This window comes from Octopus bimaculoides, chromosome 2 (genome assembly GCF_046866305.1).
Source record: "Octopus bimaculoides isolate indiv1 chromosome 2, ASM4686630v1, whole genome shotgun sequence".
Taxonomy (NCBI): domain Eukaryota; kingdom Metazoa; phylum Mollusca; class Cephalopoda; order Octopoda; family Octopodidae; genus Octopus; species Octopus bimaculoides.
The window spans coordinates 95,483,012-95,508,290 of record NC_142929.1 but is presented as its reverse complement, the minus strand read 5'-3'; the positions used below and the strand labels follow the sequence as shown (position 1 = coordinate 95,508,290).

Below are 25,279 nucleotides of genomic sequence, written 5' to 3'. Positions count from 1 at the left end.
AATTTAATTTAACAAATTCTCAGATAATTCCGTCACACTTGCATTGTGACTACGTAATAAACACTAGAAAGAAGACAGCTTTCAGAGAAACCTGTATTTACCATCAAATATATTCCCTCCTTATTAGTTTAAAGCAATTCTGGAATAGAATTATCAACCGCTGTAAAGTAACCCACTTATCTCATTTCCATGTTTCGGTGTGCCTAAAAATCTTCAGATGCTACCTCGCATCACCAGACAAATGAATTGAAAACGGGCAGTTAGCAATCAGTTCCATAATTTATCTCATAAGCGAAATTTAAATATGCACATTATGAACAGCGTAATCTATCCAAATATGCGACACATTGTTTCAATGTGACTTAAAATTGATCATATCCAGTTTTTTGGAAATGGTGTAAAAAAAATGTGTGAATGATGAGAAAGAATACATACTAAACTCCAGGAACATGATCAACAATCTTAAACTATTTTTCCATAATAGTTTTTTTTCAAAACAATAATAGAGTATAAAAAAATAAAACAGTAATAGGTGCAGGTAAGTCTGTGTGGTTATGAAACTCGCTTTACAGCCGCTTGGTTTCGAGTTCATTCTCACAGTGTGGGAATGAACCTCGGGCCGATTAATACGTTGCGAGTGAATTTGATAGACAGAAACTGCTTGGAAGCCCGTTGTATATATGCATATGTATGCATGTGTATATATGTATTTATATGTCTGTCTCTCTGTATGTATGCATGTGTATGCGCGCGCGTATATGCATGTCTGTGTGTCTTTTTGTTTATGCTTACCCACCTTCAATATGCCCCTGTAAGTTAATGGTTCGGCAAAGGGATGATAGTAGTACTAGAGTACTGGGTTAGAACTGTTCGATTGAACACTTCAAGGAGGTGCTCCAACATGGGCACAGTTCAAGGACTAAAGCAAGGACTAAAGATGAATGATACACACACACACACACTCACACACACGTACGCGTGCGCACATACATACACATACACGCCTAGATGTGTCAATGTGTGTGTTGAAGATGAAATGAAGGGGTAGTTAGGACTCAAGGTACTTAGAATGATAGAATGTGAAAAGCATTATGTTGTCGAAAATTGTTAAATACAAAACAGTTATAGATGTCAGCGACACAACAAAGAAATTTAATACTATTATGAAGAAAATTACGATGATATGACTATCACCTTCAAGAAGATTATAAACTTCCACTAACATTCAAAATAGCTTGCTATATTCTCCAAAAACTAGAGAAGAAAACTGAGACAAAAATAAGTTATATGGCAAATTCCAGGCGATTAGAAGCTGTAAATATTGTAATGACATCAACATCTTCTCCGATAGGCCAAATATCCCGCCCACTTTTACTTTATCATTTAGTTTCAACGTCTAATGAAGATTACTTTACTGGAAACATTTCAGCCGGGCCTCGATTATCTTCCTGTCTATGCGTTTTCCTATAGACATTGTTCCGTAGATGTTCAGGCTAAGTGTCAGCTGTTTTCATTTCATTTACTGGGGACTGCTTGAAATGGTCGAACATTGTCTCTCTTTCTTTGACTATCTTACAATGTTGACTAATAAACTAAAAGCAAATATTTCGAGTGAGCATGCAAACAGTGGCACATGAAAGACCATAATGCATGCATAGTTACACACAGTGATACTTAAAGTACAAATGACCGAGTATAACTTGATTAATAGGTGCGCTTGAGGAAATGTGTGAATACATGTAAAAGTCGAAAGGAACGACCATAGAGACTGCACGTGTCAAATCATTTATGGTGTTATGAAAGTTATTACGGTTGGCGAGAAGTGTTAGAAAAACAACAGAATTTATCAATAAGTGTGATTTCGTTAGATCAAAGTTAAGATTAACACTGATTTGGAAACTTGTGTCAGTAATAAACAAAGAAAATCTTATCAAAACACGTGATAAAATGAAAAGAAGGTCCAATGGAGAGGCTTTGGAAAATATTTAGGAAAGAAAGAAAGGAAACGACAATATATTGGAAATAGATTATGAGTTATTGACAATAAAAACAATAAAATGGAAGAAGTAGGATAATATTGGTTTCAAATTTAGGCGCAAGACCAGCAGTATTCTATCGATTCCGGAAGGATAAAAGGCAAAGACGCCTTGGTGAAAAATGGATCTCAAAACGTAAAGACGGACCAAAGGCCGTTAAGCATTTTTCCCGGTGTGCTCATGGTTCTGACAGTTCACTGCCTTAAGAAGTAGAATAATATTATAAGTAGATTTAACGCGGCGAACTGACTGAATCGTTAAGCGCGCCGGGCAAAATGCTTAGCAGCATTCCGTTTGTTTTTAAATTATGAGTTCAAATTCTGCCGACGACAACGTCGCCTTTCATCCTTTTGGATGAAAAATAAGTATCGGTTGAGTGCTGGGGTTGATGTAATCTATTTACGCCCCACCCCCAATCCCAGAACTTCTAGTCTCTGCCAAAATTTGAAACCAATATCACGAGTAGATTTCATGCAAAAACAAATGGATAATAAGCAAAATAAAGTGGTGACCGTGAGATCAGAAAATTGGAAGTGAAATAAAGGGAGGAGTGCCACATTTAAATGAGTAGAAGATATGATCTGAAAGAAACATGGCTACTGAATCACGCGAGTTGAGCAGCTATTCTGAGTTCTGCTTGTAGGAACGACTGATTGGAAAAGACAAAGTATAAAAAAACTGGATTAAGACAGGGAAGATGAGATAGAAATAGAGTGTAATAGAGACGAATGCTGAATTTATACGTTGAACTTTCATAAAAAGAAGTAGTTGTGAGTTAACTAATCTCTTAATGTCAAGAGTCTAGTGTTAGAAAATGTAAATGAAGGCTCCAATAAGTATAGATAAGAGCAAAGCGAATTACGGAAGTGTTTCGAGATAAGGAGTGAGATAAAAACCGCGTGTTGCAAGATCTATTATTTTGAAAGAAGAGAATCTAGTAAGAAAGATGGCAGCACAACTTCGAGACAGTTTGGAAAAGCCTTGTTTTTGCCAATATCTTTCTGCTATTATTTGCCAATATCTTTTCGCCAATATCTTTCTACAGACGAAACAGACATAGAAGAATAACAGTATCATTGTAAATAAACGGGGAATGCTTATGCTTGTAGGAGGTAGAAAACAGGCATGATATTTGTATCTATATTTTTATTTGTTTTATATCGCAATTATTATTATTCCAGCAGGCTAACTTCTTATGCGGCACAAAAATGGCAAAATTCGGTGCATTTCCTGCAAATGCAAAGATGCTTCAAAGTTCTAAGTGATACTTGCAAAGTTTTCTCGGTACCATGCTAATGAATGTTAAACATACATACATATATATAAACACACTCACTCAAACTTGCGTACACATATGTACACATACCTGCATACATACATGATGATGGCTGTCCACTTGTAAAGAAGACCATCACTAACCATTAAAAGCATTGTGCACTCCGACAAATTTATTCTTTACACTTGTTGCTCCGCTAGTGACCTCTGAGCCCAACTCTTGATGAACATACACGTCCGCAGATATTGCAGACCATGTACCCACCGTTCACTTCACTGGCGGTGTGTTTTCGAGCAGCTTACATAAATTTTACACGAAAAATGCGTACACAGCAACTTTTGTTCATCTTGTGATGCCACGTTGGACCATTACAAGAAAAGCAGGAAGCCTGAAGAAATCAGTTGCCTTGTGAAGCCTTAAAAATATTTCGTCATCTAAGGAGTAAGAACGGTTGAGTGTATAGACCAGCTAGTGTAGTTTCCGATATGCATTTCCTGATATAGGCTGGAATTTTGTAAATATTTTCTTTACAAGCGCAGGGTGGGCATCGGTCAGTCGCGTAAAACAGATTAGACAGAAAAAGACAGGTAATTTGCACTTCATTTATCTTGGAACCTACCCTGTCTCCGGTTGAGTAGTGCCCCACCCGAACTGAACTGTTCAGAGATCTACGCAGAATCCGGATAGCGGCATTTCGTCTGTCTTTAACTTCTGAGTTCAAATTCCGCCAAGGTCGAGTTTGCGTTTTGTATTTTACTTTGAGCACCGGAGTCGATGAAATCGTTTTACGTTCACTCACTCTGAAATCGCTGGCCATTTGCCAACATTTAAAACCATTATTAGTATAATTATTTAAAGCAGTTTCATTCGGTCCATGCGATTTAAAGTTTCGAAAGCTTCTTACAGGAACCTAGATCGTGGGGGCCTAATTAACCAAATGGAGAGAAACAGCAAGTCTAAGATGACTACCGGAGACAGGGCTGTGGTTGGTCAAAGTGGGTTACAGGATGTTGTTAGAATAAAGACTGACATTCCAGCGGTACCACATGCATTTAAGAGGAGAATTTCTTTGAAAGAGTGGCTGGACAGGAATCTGGTGGAACCTTGCTGTCTGGTTCGTCTTTGAAGGTAAGTGTGTGAGGGTGTGTATGTATGTGTGTGTGTGTATACCAAATGTATGAGTGCGTCGATGTGGGTATCTAATATGTATACGTGTGTATCTGCTATGTATTTTCATCTGATGTGCACTTGTGTGTTTACATAGATGTTCATGCTTTTAGTATTTGTGTTTGCGAGCATGACAGATGTATGACACGGTGGTTACAACAGTGAAACGGGGTAGTATTTGGCGTTGTATTGAGGTTTGGTGTTATTAGTGTTGAATGATTGGTTGTGTTAGGTGGGGTAAAGGAAGGAAGGAAGGAAGGAAGAAAGGAAGGAATGAAGGAAGGAAGGAAGAAAGGAAGGAATGAAGGAAGGAAGGAAGGAAGGAAGGAAAATCATGCGCACACAGATGTATGCGCGCGTGAGCATGTGTGTGTGAGCACACGTATATGAGGATGGACATGGTGGGATTACAAGGGATGCATTTTGTTTAAGGTCAGCCTGTGTCTGCGTAAGCATCGGTGGTTAGGTACCCTGTCTTTTGTTGTGGAACAGCCAGTGTTGAGGTGCAGTCAATTTTAAGGTGGCATATCTGAGTTGTCAGCAGTCAGTGTTTTTGACGTTCACCAAGAAGGCGTATCTAAGATGGCAGCAATAGGATAGCTTGTATTTCCTGTCCATAGATACTTCAGGTTGGTGGAGAATATGCAGCCTTTCGCAGAGACAAAGTTTCCGATTGCTGGCACCGGGTGAGTATGGTGGGAATTGAATAATAAAATACATACATACATACATTCTAATGAAGGAGCTTTGGACCTAGGTTAGAAACCGGCTCTTTATTGGCAAGATATCTTAAATAAACTGAATAGCAACCTACGTACATGCATGCACATATACATTGTGTGTGTGCGTGTGTTTGTATGAGTGTGTATGTGTGTTTGTGTGTTTGTGTGTGTGTGTGTGCATTTTCATTATATGCATAATTGTAATCTATGTTTATTTATTTCTTATTTTAATTATATTGATTTTTATAGTCTTTCAGGGACATTGTCAAAGGGTTTTGAATGTAAATATCAGAGGTGTGCAAATCACAATTCATCTCATGGTAGAACACAAGAGGAAAAAGAAGAAAATCTTCACCATATCCCTAATGTGATTGAATGTATTGAATCAGTTTCAACTGGTGCCACACCCACGCACCAAAGGAAGTTTACGTCTTTGAAAAAACGCGCGAAAAACTTAAATATTGATGAGAAAAAAAGCCTGCGTAAAAATTCAACAGATGACTTTTTAAGTTCCCCTCAAATAATATTAGAAAAATATAATACAGAAAACGATGACCCTTGGGACATAGCTGTGACTTTTAATCCGAGTGTATATGATACAGACTCGAAAGGTATTGATTCAAATGAACTTTCTCCATATAAACATTCGAAAACTAATAAAGACCACGAAAATAAGTCACGCGAAGTGTCTGGGAAATCTTCATTTAGAATATGGAAGCAGTCAGCCATGGATTATTTGAAGTCACACACGAGTAGCCTTCACAGAAATAAGACATACCATATTGATATATCACCTGAAACTCCGAAAAAAAAGAAAAACTGTCCTTCCAAAACACATCTTAATATACATTCTGGATGTGAAAATGTCTCCCTCTCCGATAATCAGTCATCACAAGATGAGGACAATTCACCGTTAAATCAATGTAATAGATCTCCCCTTGAGGAATACAATGATGCAAATTGTAGCCGCATATACAAATGCCATAATTTAAAGAATTCCTTAAATTGCGAAGAAAAGTCCCAAAAATGGAGTAGGATAAGGCGTGCCTTCAGTGAATTATATCCCTACCGATGTATTGAAGTACGCCAGGTCGACGAAAACATTTTGTCAGAGTATGTAGAGAAGAAAGAGCCTTCCAGTGGACAATATCCCCGTAGAAGCATTGACGCAACTTGTTCCATAAAAAATACATCCCTTACTGATTCGCTCAACTTAGCTACGGTTTCATTTCGAGATAATTTACATTCAAAAGGTAAGTTTTATGTCCTTATTTTGCTTTCTCAACATTTCACCTGTTGTCATCTATACCTCAAGCAAAACAATATGAATACACATTGCTTGTCACAGCTGCAAAATAATTAACATCATCGTACCACACCTGTATGATATTGAACAAGTGGACTTCGTTTTCTTTCTTGTAATATTTTAAAAACTATATCGTATCTGCAATATATTTGCTTAGCATCGTTTTTTTATAATACTCACTTAGCATGTTTTTTTCTATTAGTAAGCCATTGAACCATGGAAATGCCTACTTCACATTTTATAACATTCTGCTTCCTTTCAAAGAGTTTTACGAAAACGCGAAACGCGCAATTAAAACTTATTGAATATCGTTATAGAAATGCCTATCAGAAAGAAAATTAAGAAATACAATAATAGAATCTAATTTAATAACACATAACTATGACTTAGAGAAGAGTAGAGCTACTTTCGAAGACCACTAGCAACAACACAGCCGCTATGAATTTGCTTCCAATGAGACTTATTTCTCTATAAAGCAAAGTAAAATAACTACTATAATAGTAATTCATCTGGGGAAAAATGTATAACGAACACAGTTTTCTCGGATTTTATCTCTGTACTTGCACCTGCTTAATCAAATGTTGAGCATGAAAGCGAATTCCACTCCTTTAAATTAGATCATTCCTTGTAAAATCATATGAAAATGTTTTTATTTTTACCTTTCTGCTGATATTCGAACTTCTTCAATTATAAAAAATGTTTCTATCACATCGGTCAATATTTGATACAATTCTTTTGTTATATGTTCCGTTTAACTATGACCTAAAACAGATTAGTTACTTTCTTTGCAGCATTAATTCTTATTTTATAGTGTTTCATCTCAAATGCAAGAGCAATGTTTGTGTGTTTTATGTTTCTATTGGGATAATGTTAAAATAGAAGTTCATGTTTCAATTTCTCAAGTAAAAGATTTCAGTATGTTTTTGTTGTGCAGTGTTGTACTTGTATAAGTGGGGTAGTCACGACAGTAAATTTTTTTATCTCCCATTGTGAAGAAAATACAACTAATCTGTAGTGTCAAAACATATGGTGATCCAAGTTTACACACATGTATAAGTATATACATTCACCTTGCACACAAACATGTATATATATATATATCTATATCTATCTATCTATCTATACACACACATAGATAGATAGATAGATAGATAGATAGATAGATAGATAGATAGATAGATAGATAGATAGATAGATTGATATGCATACTTGTAATATATATATGTATATATATATATATATATATGTACATACATATATATATATATATATATATATATATATATATATATATATATATATATATATATATATATATATATATATATATATATATATATTGAAAATACATACGTACATACATATACGTGAGTACAAGAGATGAATAGTGTATTTACATTCGGCTGTGTAAATTTTGGATGTGTTGGTTGGATATCTGTTGCACGATGTCGCTCGATCGTGTGCATATTTAACCCTAGCACTTTCAAATTTTATAATTGGAAGTGCTACATTAAAAACACTTTAATTTCGAAACGCGTCTGTGGCTAATCGGAGTCGTGTTGATTCATTGTTTTTCTCTTTGCCTACGTAAAATAGCGTGATACTGTCGTGAAGATTCTTAAAATAGTAGAAAAGGAATTTTTAACTCCTATTTCTAAATTCGGTATATGATGAGGCAATTAGCTGTCCCTAATTATAATTATGTATATAATAATAGAATATTTGTATAATTTTCCCTATAAAGGTTATTTTAACGTACCGAGCTACTTGTTAAAATTATTAATTAATTAATTTAATTTTACCCTTTTATTATTAATTTTAAATTTTACGTATATATATATATATATATATATATATATATATATATACATTGCGTTTCCAAATGGATTTTATCGAATGAAATGAAGCTATTTTTCAGGTTTTTAACACCTTGTTGGCTCCTGTAAACTTCACACGCCAGATCAATACTATTGTTATTGATTCTCCAAAAGAGAAATGTATTTTCATATTTGATGAAAAACTGAAAAACAGTCACAAAAACAGTGATTCTTGTGATGATGGAGACGATATATCCAGATAACGAGTCGAGGTTATGGAATTCTTTGGCAGCTGTAAATTAGGTGGAATGTCCTGTCCATCCCATATTGTGAACTTGAGAAAGTCTATGTAACGCTACTAAGAAATTTAAACGAGACCAGTGAACTTTGAAATGGAACAAGAATTTATAGAATCAATTTACATGAACGCATGGTTGAAGTCTATCTTATTACAGAATGGAAAACATGTCATTATGCCTCGAATTAAACTGAAACCATCTAAAACCCATCTGCCACTCAAACTTATTCGATTAGAGCTCCGTGTTCGAATGGCTTTCGCAAAGACAGTCAATAGATCGTAATGTCAATCATTGAATAAAAGAAGTTTGTTTTTTCCCAACTGACGTATTTGCGCAGAGACAATTGTATGTTGGTCTGCCAAAGGCCAACTACACAGAGGACTGCAGGTACAGTGACAAGGGGGAAAATGTCAGCAGAATTAAGTACGCAGAAATTTTCGAGTATTATAACTTTTATCTTTTATATCATGCGAATGCTTACGAGAGAAAACTTTATACACACATACACACACACACACACACACACACACACACACACACACACACACACACACACACACACACACATATATATATATATATATATATATATATATATAGTGGAAATATGTTACAAAAACAAAATAGAAACTACACGTGGAAATGTAAGAGGAAAGTAAGCAGAAAAATAAGTGAAAATACACATTGGAAATCAAAAAAAGTTAAGGCTTTTTATGAAAAGTAACGATAGATATATACAATTAGATGAACTGAGGTAGGAATAAAGGTAATAAAAGTCATTATTGTGAGTTGTTAAAGAGATTTAAAAGCATACCGGTTTCGTAATATATATATATACTAGGTGGGTGAACCGGCGTTCCCTGAGTACCTGCTGTTCTTATTCAGATTAGTATTCAATAGAAACAAAAATATATTCTCATAATTATTTCAAAATATCTATATTTTATTTTAAAATGTCCAAATTGTAATGATAATAGAATTTCGAACGGAAAATCTGTCAATGCTGAAACACCTCAGGGTAAACAACATTCATCGTGTATTTTTTTTTTTTTTTGATGTCGAAATGAATACATTGTTGCTGCTTCCAACTCACGAGCAAGCAGCATAGAGTTGGTCATGGGAGAAGCATGTAGTAGAGAGATCAAGTGCAACTACTTCGAGGGACTGATCTTGAGATTTGTTAATTGAAATACCAAAACTTAGTTTGACTGGAAACTGAAGCGCCTTAAATTCAAATGGAACATCTGTAGGTATGAGAGAAATTTTTGGAATAAATACATTTTCTTCTTTGTGACTATCTGTTATGATTGTTGCCTGTAGTAGATGGGGCTTCATGGAAGTAACAATTAAGCGAGTTCCATTACACAGGTGAGATTCATAAGCACCATAATGGGAGCACCTAGTTTTAGTGTCAAGATATGCGATGGCATCCCAGTGGGTTTGATTGTGTTCAGAAATTCAACAGGCTATTTAATAACCTGGTCTTCATCGACTGTTGTCAGTTGATCAAAAGTCATATCTGGTGTATCTGTTAACTTTTGAAGATGTTCATGATTGAGTTTATCAAACATTTTATTAGTTGGAGCTAGTCTAGTTCTTTCACATAGACAGTTTACATCAGTGTAATTGACAGATAAATTAGGAAATACTTTATCCATAAGATCCCTAAGAGAAAGTATCGTTTGACCGCATGTCATTTCATGTAACCGAAGTCTTGAGTTGAATGTTAATATCCCATTACCAATCTTAAGAAGCTCGTATGATCACCTTGTAGAAGTACCCTGATGTTGCTTGTAAGGTGAAGTTTTTTTCACATGTCTCCAAATGTACAATTTTTTGAAGCATGCGTTGACCTCATCACCTTTTGATCCTTTGAGGATACCCGACCACGTTTGAAGAAAATCTGCGGCAAGAATAACTGTTACTCTTCCCATGAGCGTACTATTGTTTTTTATGTCTTGTGGGGTACGATCAAATACCTCTGGAGCTCCCCGATGTGACAGTGCACTAATCCCAAACAATGAGGCAAGTTTGTTGGAGAACTGCAGAGATTCTTTCATTCCAAGGTTTAGAGGGAGTTTGAATATGGAACGAGCAGTTCTTCCCCTATTGAGGAGGGTAGCTGCAAAGCAGATGATGCAACACTAAAAGGTTAGATTTTATTTCCTCCAATTTACGATTGCAGGACAATGTGACAAAAAAATCTGCCTTTCCATGTGTCTTGACATATGCCATAGCATCTTGTGTTCGTAGGTGCATATATTGAGGACCACTTATGAATGATGATGTGATGATTATAAGTTGTTCCATGTTTTGAATATCACCATCTGTCCTCAGAGCATCTTCGAGATGTACATAATTTTTAGCGCTTAACTTTTTTTAACTGTTACGAATGTAGAGGAGACGCTGATTCTCAACTTTAGCATACATATGAACCAGGTATTGCTGAAATAGATCAGGATACATGTTTAATTGATTTGATTGTTCTAGTCTTAACAGCAGTTGGTAAGATTAGAAGTCATTTGACGATACCTTTCTGTTTGTAATTGGCTCTCCTGTTGCAGGTTCAATCTGTGCAATATTGAAATGATATCCATCTTATCCATTCTGCAAAATAAGAAGATGCTGAAGAGCATCATTAAAGGGATGAGTCTCTAAAACACGTTTAAGGTTATTATCTCGAGCGCGAATGACAATATCACGATTTTCATGGGGACAATATCACGATTTTCATGAGGATAGCTACTCCATTAGATGTGGGCTCATTAAATGGGTGTAAAATGTCTCTTACTATAGTTTACTATAAACGCAACGGGCGCGGAAACCAATTAAGCAAAAATTACCATTACTATGTAAGCCAAGAAAAGGAAGTCAACATTAATTTGGAACATGTACTAAATGTTATAAAATTCATGGCTGACTGTCATAGTGAAGAAAGTCAAGCTCCAAGAAAATGCAGAAGGTATAATTCAATTTTTGATGCAAAAATAATTTATTATTTTAAAGTTTTTAAACGAACGCTGAACAAAGTGTGTACAAAGGAATATGTTGCTGTTGTGAACATTAATTAATTTAAAACATTTGCTAAAAGATATATGACGCAAGACATAAATTAATTCGACATTACTTACTATATATTTTAACTGTATAAAATTATAACTGAAGAATAAATACTGATTAACGCAGTAAAAAGTTTGGGAGGCGTTGAATGCTAACATTGTTAAAGCAGCATAGCAGGAATACGAAAAGAACTGTAGAATTTTTAAAAAAGCATTATCTTCAAACTGCTTATAAGTACTAGGATAACATGTCTGTAAATGTCATGAAAGAGCCGTTCTAGCATTCTACTTCGCCTAAGTTTTCGAATTTGTTCTAATAACCAGAATAACATTCATTTCTACAGATATACTTACGAGTGTTGTGAGTGTTGTTTAATCAGCCGAATCTCCATGATGGTTATAATAACCAGAATAATATTTCAGCACATAAGTAATGATAATCGCTAATGCAATTTGAACAGCAACTCTCCATGATGAAAATGAAAATCCAAACAGTGGTACTTCAAAGTGTACGCTGTTGTTCGTTCAAAATCCAGGCTGCAACTAAACTAAACTCTTTCAAAATTGGTATGTTTCACTTTTGGGTGATACAGTCACATACATGTACAAACGACACACACAGACATATATTTACGCACACCAAGAGCCTATCTCTGTCCCTCTGTATGCCTGTCTCTATCTTTAGATGTGCGTGTGTATGTGTGTGTACGTGTGTCAGTCGTCACAAAAATGTATGTATACTGACAAACACATACACACTCACATACACTCACACACATATAGTTAGTCATCTGCCTAACGTACGTAACGAACGCACAAACACACACACATTGACAGGCGCATACACACTCATGTAAAAAAATGTAATGTCGTCGTCGTGATGTAAAATGTTTGCAATAGTTCACTTATAGAAAGATTATAATATTAAATTATGATTTTATTTAACATATTCAGCTCTCAGATTCACACACTTATTGCAGCAGTCCTTCAGTTTTTCTAAGACATGTAAAAGAACGTAGAAGGTTGGGCCTCTAACCAGGCCTTTCGCGATATACTTAAAGCCAGGGAGTTTTTAACACCCTCCGGTAAGGAATAAGTTATAGCCCGAAAAGGATATGTGTAACTGTAAATATAAGAAACGTATAGCAAATGCGGAATACAGGATTAAAACTAGAAGAATCAATAAAGAAACTTCGAAAAGTAAACAACTAGAAATCGTATGTATATATATATATATGAAAATGAATGTTGATTTCTGATAGGAGCAACGTCAGACGTGTTATTCTAGAATTTGAGAGGCTTAGTTGATTAAATTAGAAAATATGAATGTGAAACTGGGTACATAAAAAATCATTCTTTGTTGTTGTTTTTGTTATTGTTGTCGTTGTTCATGATGTTGTTGGGTTTTGGTTTTTCTTTTAGAACACTGCGATGAAAAGAATCGGTAAAATGTCAGGTATTTCATAATTAATAGGAATACAAGTTCCGAATTGATGAATAAAATATATATTGCTACACGCATACAATTGACTAACGTACGGAAACTCACCCAAGCACAGACACTGACACACACACACATACACATACACACACATACACATGCACGCAAACATATTATTATTATTATTATTATTATTATTGAATGTGAGAGTAGAACAGGCACTCAGAGTGACACTGGGATAAGATATACGAAGCCCACTTTACCCATCATGGCTACCCGTCGATAAGGGTACACCAGGCACATGCATCGCAACCATATGTGCGCGATATGGTGATTTCATGAAGGTAAACAGCGCATGAACTTGGTGATGGGGCCCAATTAGAATTTTCTTCAACTTGAGTAGCCCACGCAAAAGGTCCCTGAATAAGGGTTTTTTAAGGATATTGAGCGAAATACCCATGTATATGGAGGTGAATTACTCAAACCCCGAAGAATTCCCCTCAACACATGACTATGATGCTTCCCCACTACTTCTGCCCGTGATCAAAGATGCACATACCATCAGCCACCAAAGGACATCCTCAACTATTTAAGGTCAAACAACTGACAAGCAAACCTGTGGTATTGAGCAGAATATTCGTAGTAGATCATCTTTTATACCAAGTCACGATATGTACATGATAAAATTTCTAATCAGTTAAGATCAGAAGCCGTGAGAGCCACTGCCTGGTACTGTTTCTACGTCTTCTTCTTCTTCTTCTTATTATTATTATTGTTCAGTAGTTTTATTTTTATAACGTGCTTTCACTTCACTACCGAGCGCAGCTCTGTGGGCCTTGGGTATGTGCTGTGGTTTGTTGTGGTGCTCATATGTTTACTGTATTGAAAGTGTTTTGCGTAGAATGTGTGCAGTACCCAGTAGTGCAATTTTCTGTATGTTATATATATTTGTAAGTCCTGGTGTTTTTGTTATGTATTTGTCGGAATATTTTTTTGTTATACCTAAGGCACCTATTATGATAGGAATTGTTTCTGTTTTTAGACTCCACATTCGAGTTATCTCTATTTCCAGGTCTTTGTATTTTGAAAGTTTTTCCATTTCTTTTAGAGAAACGTTGTCATCTGCTGGTATTGATACATCAATTAGAAAGCATTTTTTCCTTCATGATCTTTGACAACTATATCTGGTCTATTTGCCTTAATTTCTCTATCTGTGTGTATTGGCATATCCCAGAGTATGGTTGCTTTCTCGTTTTCTGTGACCTTTTCTGGCGTGTGTTTATACCATCTTTTTTCTGTTGTTATTCCATAGTGTAGGCATAGCTTCCAGTGTATATAGGTCCCAGCTCTGTCGTGTCTGAGAATATATTCTTTCTTAGCCAGGACTGGGCAGCCAGAGATAATATGATTTATTGTTTCTTGTCCATCTCCACATATTCTACAGTTACTTGTTATATTTCTTTTCACTATGTGTTTTTGGTAATTTCTGATGGGGAGGCTTTGGTCTTGTGCAGCAATTAAAAATCCTTCAGTCTCTGCTTTGAGTCCTGAGCTTCTCAGCCATTGCTGGGATTTTTCTCTGTCTATTTCTTTCGCATTTAGTTTAGCCCAGTATTTACCATGTAGGGGCTTTTCTTGCCATCGTTTTATCATGGTTCGTTGCTGTTCTAGTTTTAGTTTGGATTTCATTTGTTTTATAGCTTTTGTTGTTTCTTCTTCTTCTTCTTCGTATTTGTTAGGTAGATTGATTTCTTGTTTGTATTTGTCAGCTTCCTTAAATACTGAAAACAGCTTTTTGTTTTGCTCGTGTTTTGTGGCTATTTGTATTAGTTTCCCTTGCTTTTGGAGTAGGTATTTTTGCAGTCCTGTGGTGGTTATTTTATAATAGTTTTCTAGCTGTATAAGACCCCTGTCACATTCTGTGCGTTGTATATATAGCCTTTCTATGTCAGATTTTGGGTGGTGCATCCTATATCCTGTCATTATTTTTCTTGTTTTCCTGTCTATTTTACATAGTTCGTTTAGTGTTCAGTTAAGGATGTTGTAGCTGTAGCTTATAACTGGGACAGCTAAAGTGTTGATACCCTTTATCTTGTTTTTAGCATTGAGCTCTGTTTTTAGTATTGATCTAACTCGTCTATAGTACTCTTTCTTTATTTTTTCTTTCATTTGTGTATGTTGTATCCTATCTAGTTCATTGACTCCTTAATACTTGTATGGTTGGCTTTCGTCTAGTTCTCTTATTTCATTGGCTTTATCTAGTGTTATATTGCTACTTTTAACTAATTTTCCTCTTTTCAGGGTTGCTTTGGCACATTTTTCTAATCCGAATTTCATATCTATTTCCTTGGTAAAGCCGTGTATTGTCTGTAGTAGTGTTTCTAGCTCTTTGTCGTTTTTGGCATATAATTTTAGGTCATCTATATATAGAAGGTGGCTGACTGTTTTTCCGTAGCATTTGTAACCGCATCCAGTTCTATTTAGCAATCAGGCAGAACAGGAGTGGAGAGAGCGTGTCTCCCTGGAATATTCCTCTTCTAATGGGGATGGCTTTCGTTTTCACAAGTCCCTCTTTTGTTTCGAGCTGTAGCACTGTTTGCCATTTGTTCATATGTATTTTATAATAATTGGTGCCACCTTGTTTATGGCTAGCGTTTCCAGAATCCACGTGTGGGGAACACTGTCGAAGGCCTTTTGGTAGTCCAGCCAGGCCATACTGAGGCCTTTCTTCTTTCTGCGGCTGTCTTCAGTTATGGCTTTATTGATCAATAATTGATCTTTACAGCCGTATGAGCCCTTGCAGCATCCCTTCTGCTCTTCTGGAAACAGGTTGTTATTTTCCAGGTGTTTACTCAATCTCTGCGATATTATTGCAGTAAAGGCTTTGTAGATCGTAGGGAGACAGGTTATAGGTCTATAGTTTTGTGGTTTCTCCGTTTCTGTGGATTTGGGGATTAAGATGGTTTTTCCTTTTGTGAGCCATTCAGGCATTGTCTCTGGCTCTGCTAGTATGTTGTTAAAGTTTTCTGCCAGTTTTTTATGCATTCCTGGCATGTGTTTTAACCAGAAACTGGGGATCTTGTCGTGTCCAGGTGCCTTCCAGTTGCTTAGTCTTTACAGTGTCTGGGTGATCTCTTCAGTTGTTATAGGAGCCCAGAGTTGCTCAGGTGCTAAGTTCGTTGTTTTAATGTTCCTTTTCTGGGGTTGTTGCTTCACCGACCATATTTGTTTCCAGAATTTCTCTAGTTCTTCTGCTGTTGGTGCTGCAGTAATGTCTATTTTATTTTTACCCAGTTCTTGGTAGAGTTTTTTGGGGTTGGATTTGAACTGTTTGTTTTGTTCAAAGAAACGTTGGCGTTTCTCATACCGGTGGATCCTTTGTGCTTTGGCAAGGATGTCTTGCTTTAGTTTTTCTTTTGCCTCAGGTAAGTCTTTTTCTGTAATGCTGTATTTGTACAGTATTTTTGTTTTCTTCTTGTTACTTAGTTGTGTTGATTGTTTACTAATTTCGTTGAGAATCGATAAATCTTTTGTCTTTTTTTTAATTTTGTTCTGGATGTTATTTATCCACAAGGTCTGTTTGGGTGGTAGAACTCCTGTTCGGATGGGTTTGAGTGAGTATCCTGCTTCTTTTGTGGCTGCAGTGGCTGCCGCATATATTATGTCATTTAGCTCAGTGATATTGCCTGTTGTTTCTGTGGTTGTTAGTTCCGTGACGGCCAGGTTTATGCTATTTATTATTGATGTTGTTTTATTGTCTATTTTGATTTTTGGGAGATATAATCTGTGGTCCATTCTAAGATCTGTGGTTTTCAGTTCTTTGGTTATTCTCATTTTTTATAGTATCGTAATTATTAGGTTTCCCTTCGTTATTCCCAGGCTTTAGATTTGTTTTGCCTTCCTTTTCATTCATATGTTTGTCTGTGGTGTTCTGGATTGGTGCTTTTTGTACACTATTATACATCTCTACGGTCTGGGTTTGTTGTTTTTTGTTTACTTCGTTTTTGCCGGAAATGTTACGTTTGTCCTCGTGTTTTGCTATCTCAGTGTTTATATTATTATTTGGCATTGCTGTGTGACTACTATCTAGATTTTCCTGATGTATTTTTCCTTTCAATTGTTCTATTTCTATTTCTGATATTTTTTTTGCTTTTAGAATATATCTTCTTATGTTAGCTAGTTTGTTAGGGTTCATTGTTTTATCGAGGTCTATATTTACATTATTTTTCTTCCATATTTTATATGTATGTGTTGTTGCGTTTTCGTTTTTTTGGGTAGAGCACTGCTGTGAAATAGGCGTATAGTATCGAAATGTATTCCTCACGTGTCCATTTATGCCGTTTTGGTTTTGTTTCCGGGACATGAGGAACAACGTCCGGTCCTTTATTTTGACGGTCATCGTTTTCGTAGGGTGCCGGTTCGTTTATTTCTGTTGTCAGATTGTTTTGCACGTTCAGATCTTCGTATTATTATTATTATTATTATTATTATTATTATTATTATTATTATTATTATTATTATTATTATTATTATTGTTGTTGTTGTTGTTGTTGTTGTTGTTGTTGTTGTTGTTGTTGTTGTTGTTGTTGTTGACTGAGAAAACAGTGCATGCCATCAAAGTGACATTGTTGTAAAATATACGAAGACCAGTATACCCATCATGACTACCCATGTGAAAAGGGTACACCAGGCACATGCAACACATGAGCGAAATACCCATGTTTTCAGATGTGGATTACTCGAATCCCAAAGACTTTCTCTCAACACATAACTATGATGCTTCCCTACTACTTCTGCACGTGATCAGAGATTCACATATCGTCAGCCACCAAAAGACATGTTCAACTGGTTAAGGTCAAACAACTGACAAGCAAATATGTGGTATTGAGCAGAATGTTTTCTGTAGCCCATCTTTTATACCAAGACAGAACAATGTACATGATGACTCTTCCAATCAGTTAAGATCAAAAACCACGAGAGCCACCGCCTTGTACTGCATCAGGATTTTTATTATTATTATTATTATTATTATTATTATTATTATTATTATTATTATTATTATTATTGCCTTTGCACAGCTTCTAACGCTGGAGATGTATTACAGTGTCAGCTGTTCACTACCAGTGAACTAAGGTAACACCTCTTATTTTTCGAGCCTCTTCCGGAGTATTCCACCGGTTCCAAGCAGTGCTGTTTTCTGCAAGTGATCCACCCTTATTGCAGCCCCTATTTCTTCCACATACTTCTCAAGATTTTTGCTCATTGTTCCCAGGGCTCCGACAATTATTGGTACTACTGCTACGTTTTGCATCGACCACAACTGATTATCTTCCCAAGCTAACATGTCATATCTCTCGACGTTCCTTCCTTATCGCATACCTTGTTATCAGCTGGGCAAGCTATATCTATGATCCAGCATAGCTTGTTTTCTTTCTCAATAAAGACTATGTCCGGCTTCCTATTCTCTAGCTCATGATCGGACTGAATCATAAAATCCCATAGGATCTTTGCATTTCTATTTTCGACGATGCCTTCAAGTTTGTGGTCGTACCAATTTTTTGCTCTGTCAAGTCCATATTTATTGCAAAGTGTCCAATAGACAAGCCTGGCTATATTGTTGTGGCGTCTCTTGTATTCCTTCCGGGCTAGTGGCGTACATTGGCTGGTAAATATGCCATACGATTTCACTGCTTTGTCAACAGATTCTGCACTTATCACTTTCTGCTGTGTTGTGGAGTGACCCATATCTAGTTAGCAACTTCCTTGTTCTCTCTGTTTAAGCTGTTTAGTTCGTGAACTGTCCATGCGATAACCACTTCTCCATATCTAAGGAGTGAATGTCCAGGTGTTGATAGATTCGATATTATTCCGTCCGTTTCATTTCAACATAAGGATCAGTTTCAGTCTGCGCAAGTACTCCACCTTAAATTTTTCTGTCATTTCTTTCTCTATCACTTTATCCATTTCCAAAATCCCTAAGTACCTATAGACCGTCTCTTCTATCTGCTTCATAACCTCCCCCGATTGTATCGTTAGCCCGTCCATACATTTGATTTTGCCTCTCTTGAAGACTAACAAACAATACTTTCTCAATCCGAACTTCATTCTGATATCATCACTGAAGGAATACAACGAGGGAACTGAATTGGGATTCCTCTTTACCGTACAGTTTGAAGTCATCCATGAATAACAAATGGCTGACTTTTAGTTAGTGACTTTTGAATTTATACCCAGCATTTGCTTTCCTCAGAATCAGTGTTAGTGGTATCAAGCACAGTACAAAGATCAGTTCAGACAGGAAGTCCCCTTGGAAGATGCCCCTCCTAATTTCTACTGTCCCTAAACTTCTTCCATATGCTGGCAGGTCCATCCTCCAATTCGCCATACTTTTTCCAAGCAATCGCTCAACATTCGATGCAATAACAAATAGGTTCATACACTCCATAATCCAAGAATGTGGGATCATATCGTACGCCTTACGATAGTCGATCCATGACATGTCTAAGTTGCATTTCCTCTTCTAAGTACAGTTTTGTCTATCAGGAGTTGATCTTTAGTACCTCTGCACTTATGCTTGCAACCCTTCTGATCATGTGGCAGGACTCCATTTATTTTTCAGATGTTCGTACATTGACTCTGCGAGTATTCCAGTCAATAACTTCCACATAAGTGGCCAACAGGATATCGGCCTGTAATTGTCTACCGTATTGCATTTTTCGATGTTTTTCAGGTAAAACACTGTCCTACCCATTGTCAGCCACTCTGGTGTTACTTAGTCGGCATTTAACAAGGTGTTGAGTTGCGCAGCTATTTGTGCATGACATTCACCAAATCTTTTGATCCAGTAGCCTTGAATTCTATCTAGTCCCGGGGCCTTCCATTTTCTCATTTTTTTTGCTGATTTTCTTCACTTCCCTAACTGAAATGACTAGTTTTGCCTGTTTAGGACAGACTACTGTTTGTTTCAGTTCTTGCAACCATTCAGCATCCTTCTTGTGCTCCTTGTTTTTGCTCCAGATGTCACTCCAAAACCTTTCACTTTCAATGTTATCTGGTATCAACTTTTCATCTGTACACTCTCCATTTATTTCTTCATAGAATATCTTCTGAACTACTCTGAATAACCTATTCTGGTGGTAACCCTTCATTCTTTGGTAGTATCTTAGCATATTTGCTTACTTTGCAACGAAGCGCTGTTTCAGTTCCTCCACTACTACTTTCAGACCCTTTCTTTCAATATTATACTTCCTCTTCAGCGCCCCGTATTTTTGTTCGCTTTTAAGCTCCCCTTTCTATTTTCGATCTAACACAGATATTTCCATCGTGAGCATGTCTAAGCCTCTTAGTTAGAACTGTATTTTCAACGTTATCTCTGCTACTATTTTCCATGACCCGTCTTTTGATAGCTTCGAGCTCCACTACTGTGAACCAACAATTTTTTCTTATTGCTCTAGCTTGATCACATAGTCTCTGTTGTGTTAGATAAAACACTCCCTTTTCTTTCCAATGATCATACATGCGCTGTCGGTAACCCCTAAGTTGAGCACCATTTTCATCTACTGGGCTGCTCAAGTAGTAACACTCCATGACCTCAGCATTAATTTGCTTGCTGCATCTACGCCGTGTGTGGTGGTCCCTTTCTAGATATCGACAGCTTGGAGCCGGACCAGAATCTCTGAGCCTACTGGGTGTACTACTGTCACCATAATTGGCTTCAGTTTCATTACCGCCGTTATTCACTATATTTTATTTTTTCATTAGCACTCATGTGAGGTAGTGATTATCAGGTTGCGCAGTTACCAGTTTTTATTGTGACACCATCACTAGATGTATCATTAATCAGCCCATGAGGAGAAGGAAGAGGCTCCACCCGTTTCCTTCCATTATAATAATAATAATAATAATAATTATTATTATTATTATTATTATTATTATTATTATTATTATTATTATTATTATTATTATTATTATTATTATTATCATCATCATCATGACTGATATCTTTGATATTATTGTTGTTATATGTAGTAGCAGTAGTGGTTGCAGCAATAGCAACAGTAGCAGGGGTAGGTGTAGTGGTAAAGTTGGGTCTCAGATTTCTGTGCAATCATAATAGTAGCCATTGTATTATTGTAGTGTTAGTACTATTTAGCATTAGCAGCTGTAGCATATTATCATCAATTTTATTTTTATCATTATCACCATCACCACCACTACTATTGTTTGAGGAACTAGTTGGGTAACAGTTTGGTGAATAGATCATATAAAGAGATTCGGTAGATGGCGGGGAGGTCAGCCATAGAAACAAAGGAATTTTCGCACCCTTTGGTTCAGCTGAGGTCAAATGTGTTTACTACTACCAGTAGGCACTGACCACTGAGAGCGCTGCCTTGAGAAGAAGCAATTCAACATGTTCTATATGTAATTACTGGAAGAAAAAACAATATAAGGGGACAATTCATAAAAAACAAAAGACGAAGGCAGGTAGTGTAGACAACAAACACATGTATTAGTTTAACGCTCGGGAAGTGAAAAAGTCTTTAACGTTTCGAGCTTACGCTCTTCCAGTGAAAGAAGGAGGGAGAGAAAATAAAGAATGTGTTGTGGCTAGCGATCTATCATGGCGAACACCAGAAGAGAGTCACACGGGAAAGCTAGGAAGAAGGGGAGATAATAAAGTAGTGATCCCAAAACATAGAGTCAAAACGAAGAGTCAAAATGAAAAGAAAAGTTTTTTTTTTGTGAATTCTCCACACATATTATACGCTCCCGTGGTTGTACCAGTTGATACTGTCTCCTCTCATTACCCAACGAACTTTTCTTGGATTTTCTACACCGTCTACACTTCGGACTATTCTACCTGGATTTTCTACCTGAACTTTCTACTCTTGTACACTTTAGCTGCACCTCTCCTATCCATGGATTACACTGGACTTTTCTGTTAATAATATATATATATATATATATATATATATATATATATATATATATATATATATATATATATATATATATATATACTGATATTCACGTCGATGAATTTTTGAATTTCTGAATTCAATTGTGTTGTTGCAATAAAAGGTGTGTTTACGTATTTGGGTAATATATTAAAGATTTTAACTTTTCTTGAGATGTTCGTTTGTCTATCCAGTTGGAGAATACAGTGGGACTTTTGCAATGAAAAGGATGTTTACATTTTCGAATACTTAAGGAGAGTGAAAAAGAATAGAAAACAAGTTGTAGATAGTAAAGTTTTAAGATTAACTAAATATAGTTTTTTGTATGACCGCACAGACGGAAATGGTAGTGTTCTTAGAATAAAAAGGAGGATGTTGCTTACATTTTCGAATACACAAGGGGAGCGGAAAGTATAAGTATTCACACAGTAGTCGTAGATATTAAAAGTTTTTTGTTTTTTTTTAATATGATCGTTTCTGTGTTCGAAAGCTGTAGGTATGTAAGTTTCATAACTTATTTTATTTTGAGGGAGATTTAAAATATTCACAGGAAATTGTAGATATTCCAGTCTTTGGGAATAGTAGGAGGCAGAGATGTTCACCCCGTTGGTTTTTTTAATTTCTGAATTTCTTTTTCTTTTTCTTTTGGAATTTTTCTTTTCTTCTTAAAAGTTTTGCTGTGGTTTACAGTTTTTGTCGTTGTGCAGTATGTATACTTCGTTAATATTTTTATCGTGCATTTAATTGTATTGTTACAATAAAAGGCATGTTTACATATTCTGTTAGTCAGGGAAGAAGGGAAGACAAAATGTTCACACAAAATTGGAGGCGCAGGAGTGGCTGTGTGGTAAGTAGCTTGCTTACCAACCACATGGTTCGGGTTCAGTCCCACTGCGTGGCACCTTGAGCAAGTGCCTTCTACTATAGCCTCGGGCCCACCAAAGCCTTGTGAGTGGATTTAGTAGACGGAAACTGAAAGAAGCCCGTCGTATATATGTATATATATATATATATGTTTATGTGTGTGTGTTTGTATGTCTGTGTTTGTCCCCCTAGCATTGCTTGACAACCTATGCTGGTGTGTTTATGTCCCCGTCACTTAGCAGTTCGGCAAAAGAGACCGATAGAATAAATACTAGGCTTACAAAGAGTAAGTCCCGGGGTCGATTTGCTCGACTACAGGTGGTGCTCCAGCATGGCCGCAGTCAAATGACTGAAACAAATAAAAGAGTAAAAGAGTAAAAGAGTATATTAAAGTTTCTAAATATTTTGTGGTGTTGGTTTGTATATCCAAAGATGTAGATATGTAAGTTCCTAAACTCATTTTGATGGAAATTCAAAATACTCACAGAAAACTGTAGATATTCCAATCTTTTAGAGTTATTTTTCAGTTGGCTTGCTGGGTTGTATTAGTGTTTCTGTGTCTTCAGCTGCTGACAGGTTAGAGCTGCGAAGAACACGTCCAGCCGCTGTCACATCCAGCCGCTGTCACATCCAGCCGCCTGTTATCATTATTATTATTATTATTATTATTATTATTATTATTATTATTATTTCAAGCAATTTTATTAGACTCCATACAACTTAATCTTTCGTAGGATGGTTACAAGAACCTAGCTGCTAATTCTCAGATTCGGCAACCTCCTGAGCCTGACGACCTAGTTTCCCGTAACGAGCTTACGAAACTTTAAGGCACATAGAGCCGATCAAACTGTTTGAAATAATAATATATGTAAATCTTGTGAAATGTGTTGTGTGCCTCCTTCTAATTTTTGTGCGTGTGTGTATGTGTATATAAATCTCTCTCTCTCTCTCTCTCTATATATATATATATATATATATATATATATATATATACTTTTTGAACTTTGTGGTGAGGTGCTCCGTTATTCTTCCTGTGGAGAACATCAGGTCATTTCTGTTTTATATATATATATATATATATATATATATATATATATATATATATATATATATATACACACACAGAGGGGGTGTGATGGGAAATGGTCTCGATTTCATATTTTTAATTTCGTGCATACGTATTGTTTGTTTGTTTTTTTTATTTTGTCGACTACACAGTATAGTAGTGTCAGTTGGGCAACCTCTGTGAGAAAATCCTCACAATGATGCAATTTACTCTGCCAGAAATTTGAAATATGTTGTACCACTTGGCATTTGCGCCGGAAGCTCCAATATGAATATTTCAGATTGTTTGGATGTCAATCTGAGGATAGTATATCTCGAGACATGTACCGACAGTGATAAAATTCAAGCATCCAGTCAACATCATGGTGTTTGGAATGATTACTGGTGATGGTGACGTTATGCCTCCATTCATCTTACTCATCAAGTGCTCAGAAGAGGTATTTTTCCCCTGGGTCAAGAAGCCTAGTACTATTCTGTCGGTCACTTTTGCCGAACTGCTAAATTACGGGTACGTAAGCACACCATCATCGGTTGTCAAGATATTTTAATGTAATTTTGGTAAATATATCTGTTAGAATAGGTTGTCAGTGTTATTTTCATTTTTGTGTAACTTTGACGACAGTTTATTCACCGCACTCTGTATATACATACATACATACATACATACATACACACACACACACACACACACACACACACACACACACATACACACAGAAAGAGGGATGCAGTGAGCTATCTATGCCATCATACGTTTTGCTAATTTGCCTATCAACAATGTATGTAGATTAAGTATAACCTATAGAGAGCTAATTTATCTAAAACTGCTTGTTTCGCACTCCTTTTCTCCCTCTCCCTTTCCCTCTCTCCCTCTCTCTCTCTCACACACACACACATACACACACACACACATGTATTTATAGTTAAATTAAATATGTTACAAACAGGAAGCATCCACCGAGCATCACTAACCACAAACCTGTTCTAAATCCAGTGACCGCGCTAACATTTGCACGAACGTGAACCGGCAAACTGTCTCCACTGATATTAATGTCTTCAGTGTCACTCACCTTCTCTCTTATTTATACGCATCTCCCTTGCTACAAGCAGCATCCAATAATTCGTAGTATCTAACTCCAAGCTGTATAAAGCTATCTAAAGTAATTTCATGTTTTTTTTTCTTTTTTCTTTCATTATTTTCTCACAAAATTTATACAGCGAAATTCTCAATGCTATTATGCTATTATGATTTGATAAACTAACACCTTAC

At 36.2% G+C, this 25,279-nt stretch overlaps 1 protein-coding gene across 1 annotated transcript in view; it reads left to right on the top strand.

Annotated features, from left to right (window-relative positions):
• The window catches only part of LOC106883370 (uncharacterized), a 232,059-nt gene that overhangs the window by 102,520 nt on the left and 104,260 nt on the right, over nucleotides 1–25,279 (top strand). Inside the window, exon 4 of the mRNA XM_014934362.3 lies at nucleotides 5,451–6,454. Coding sequence (XP_014789848.1) covers nucleotides 5,451–6,454 — 1,004 coding nt within the window. The remainder of the gene's footprint in view (nucleotides 1–5,450; nucleotides 6,455–25,279) is intronic.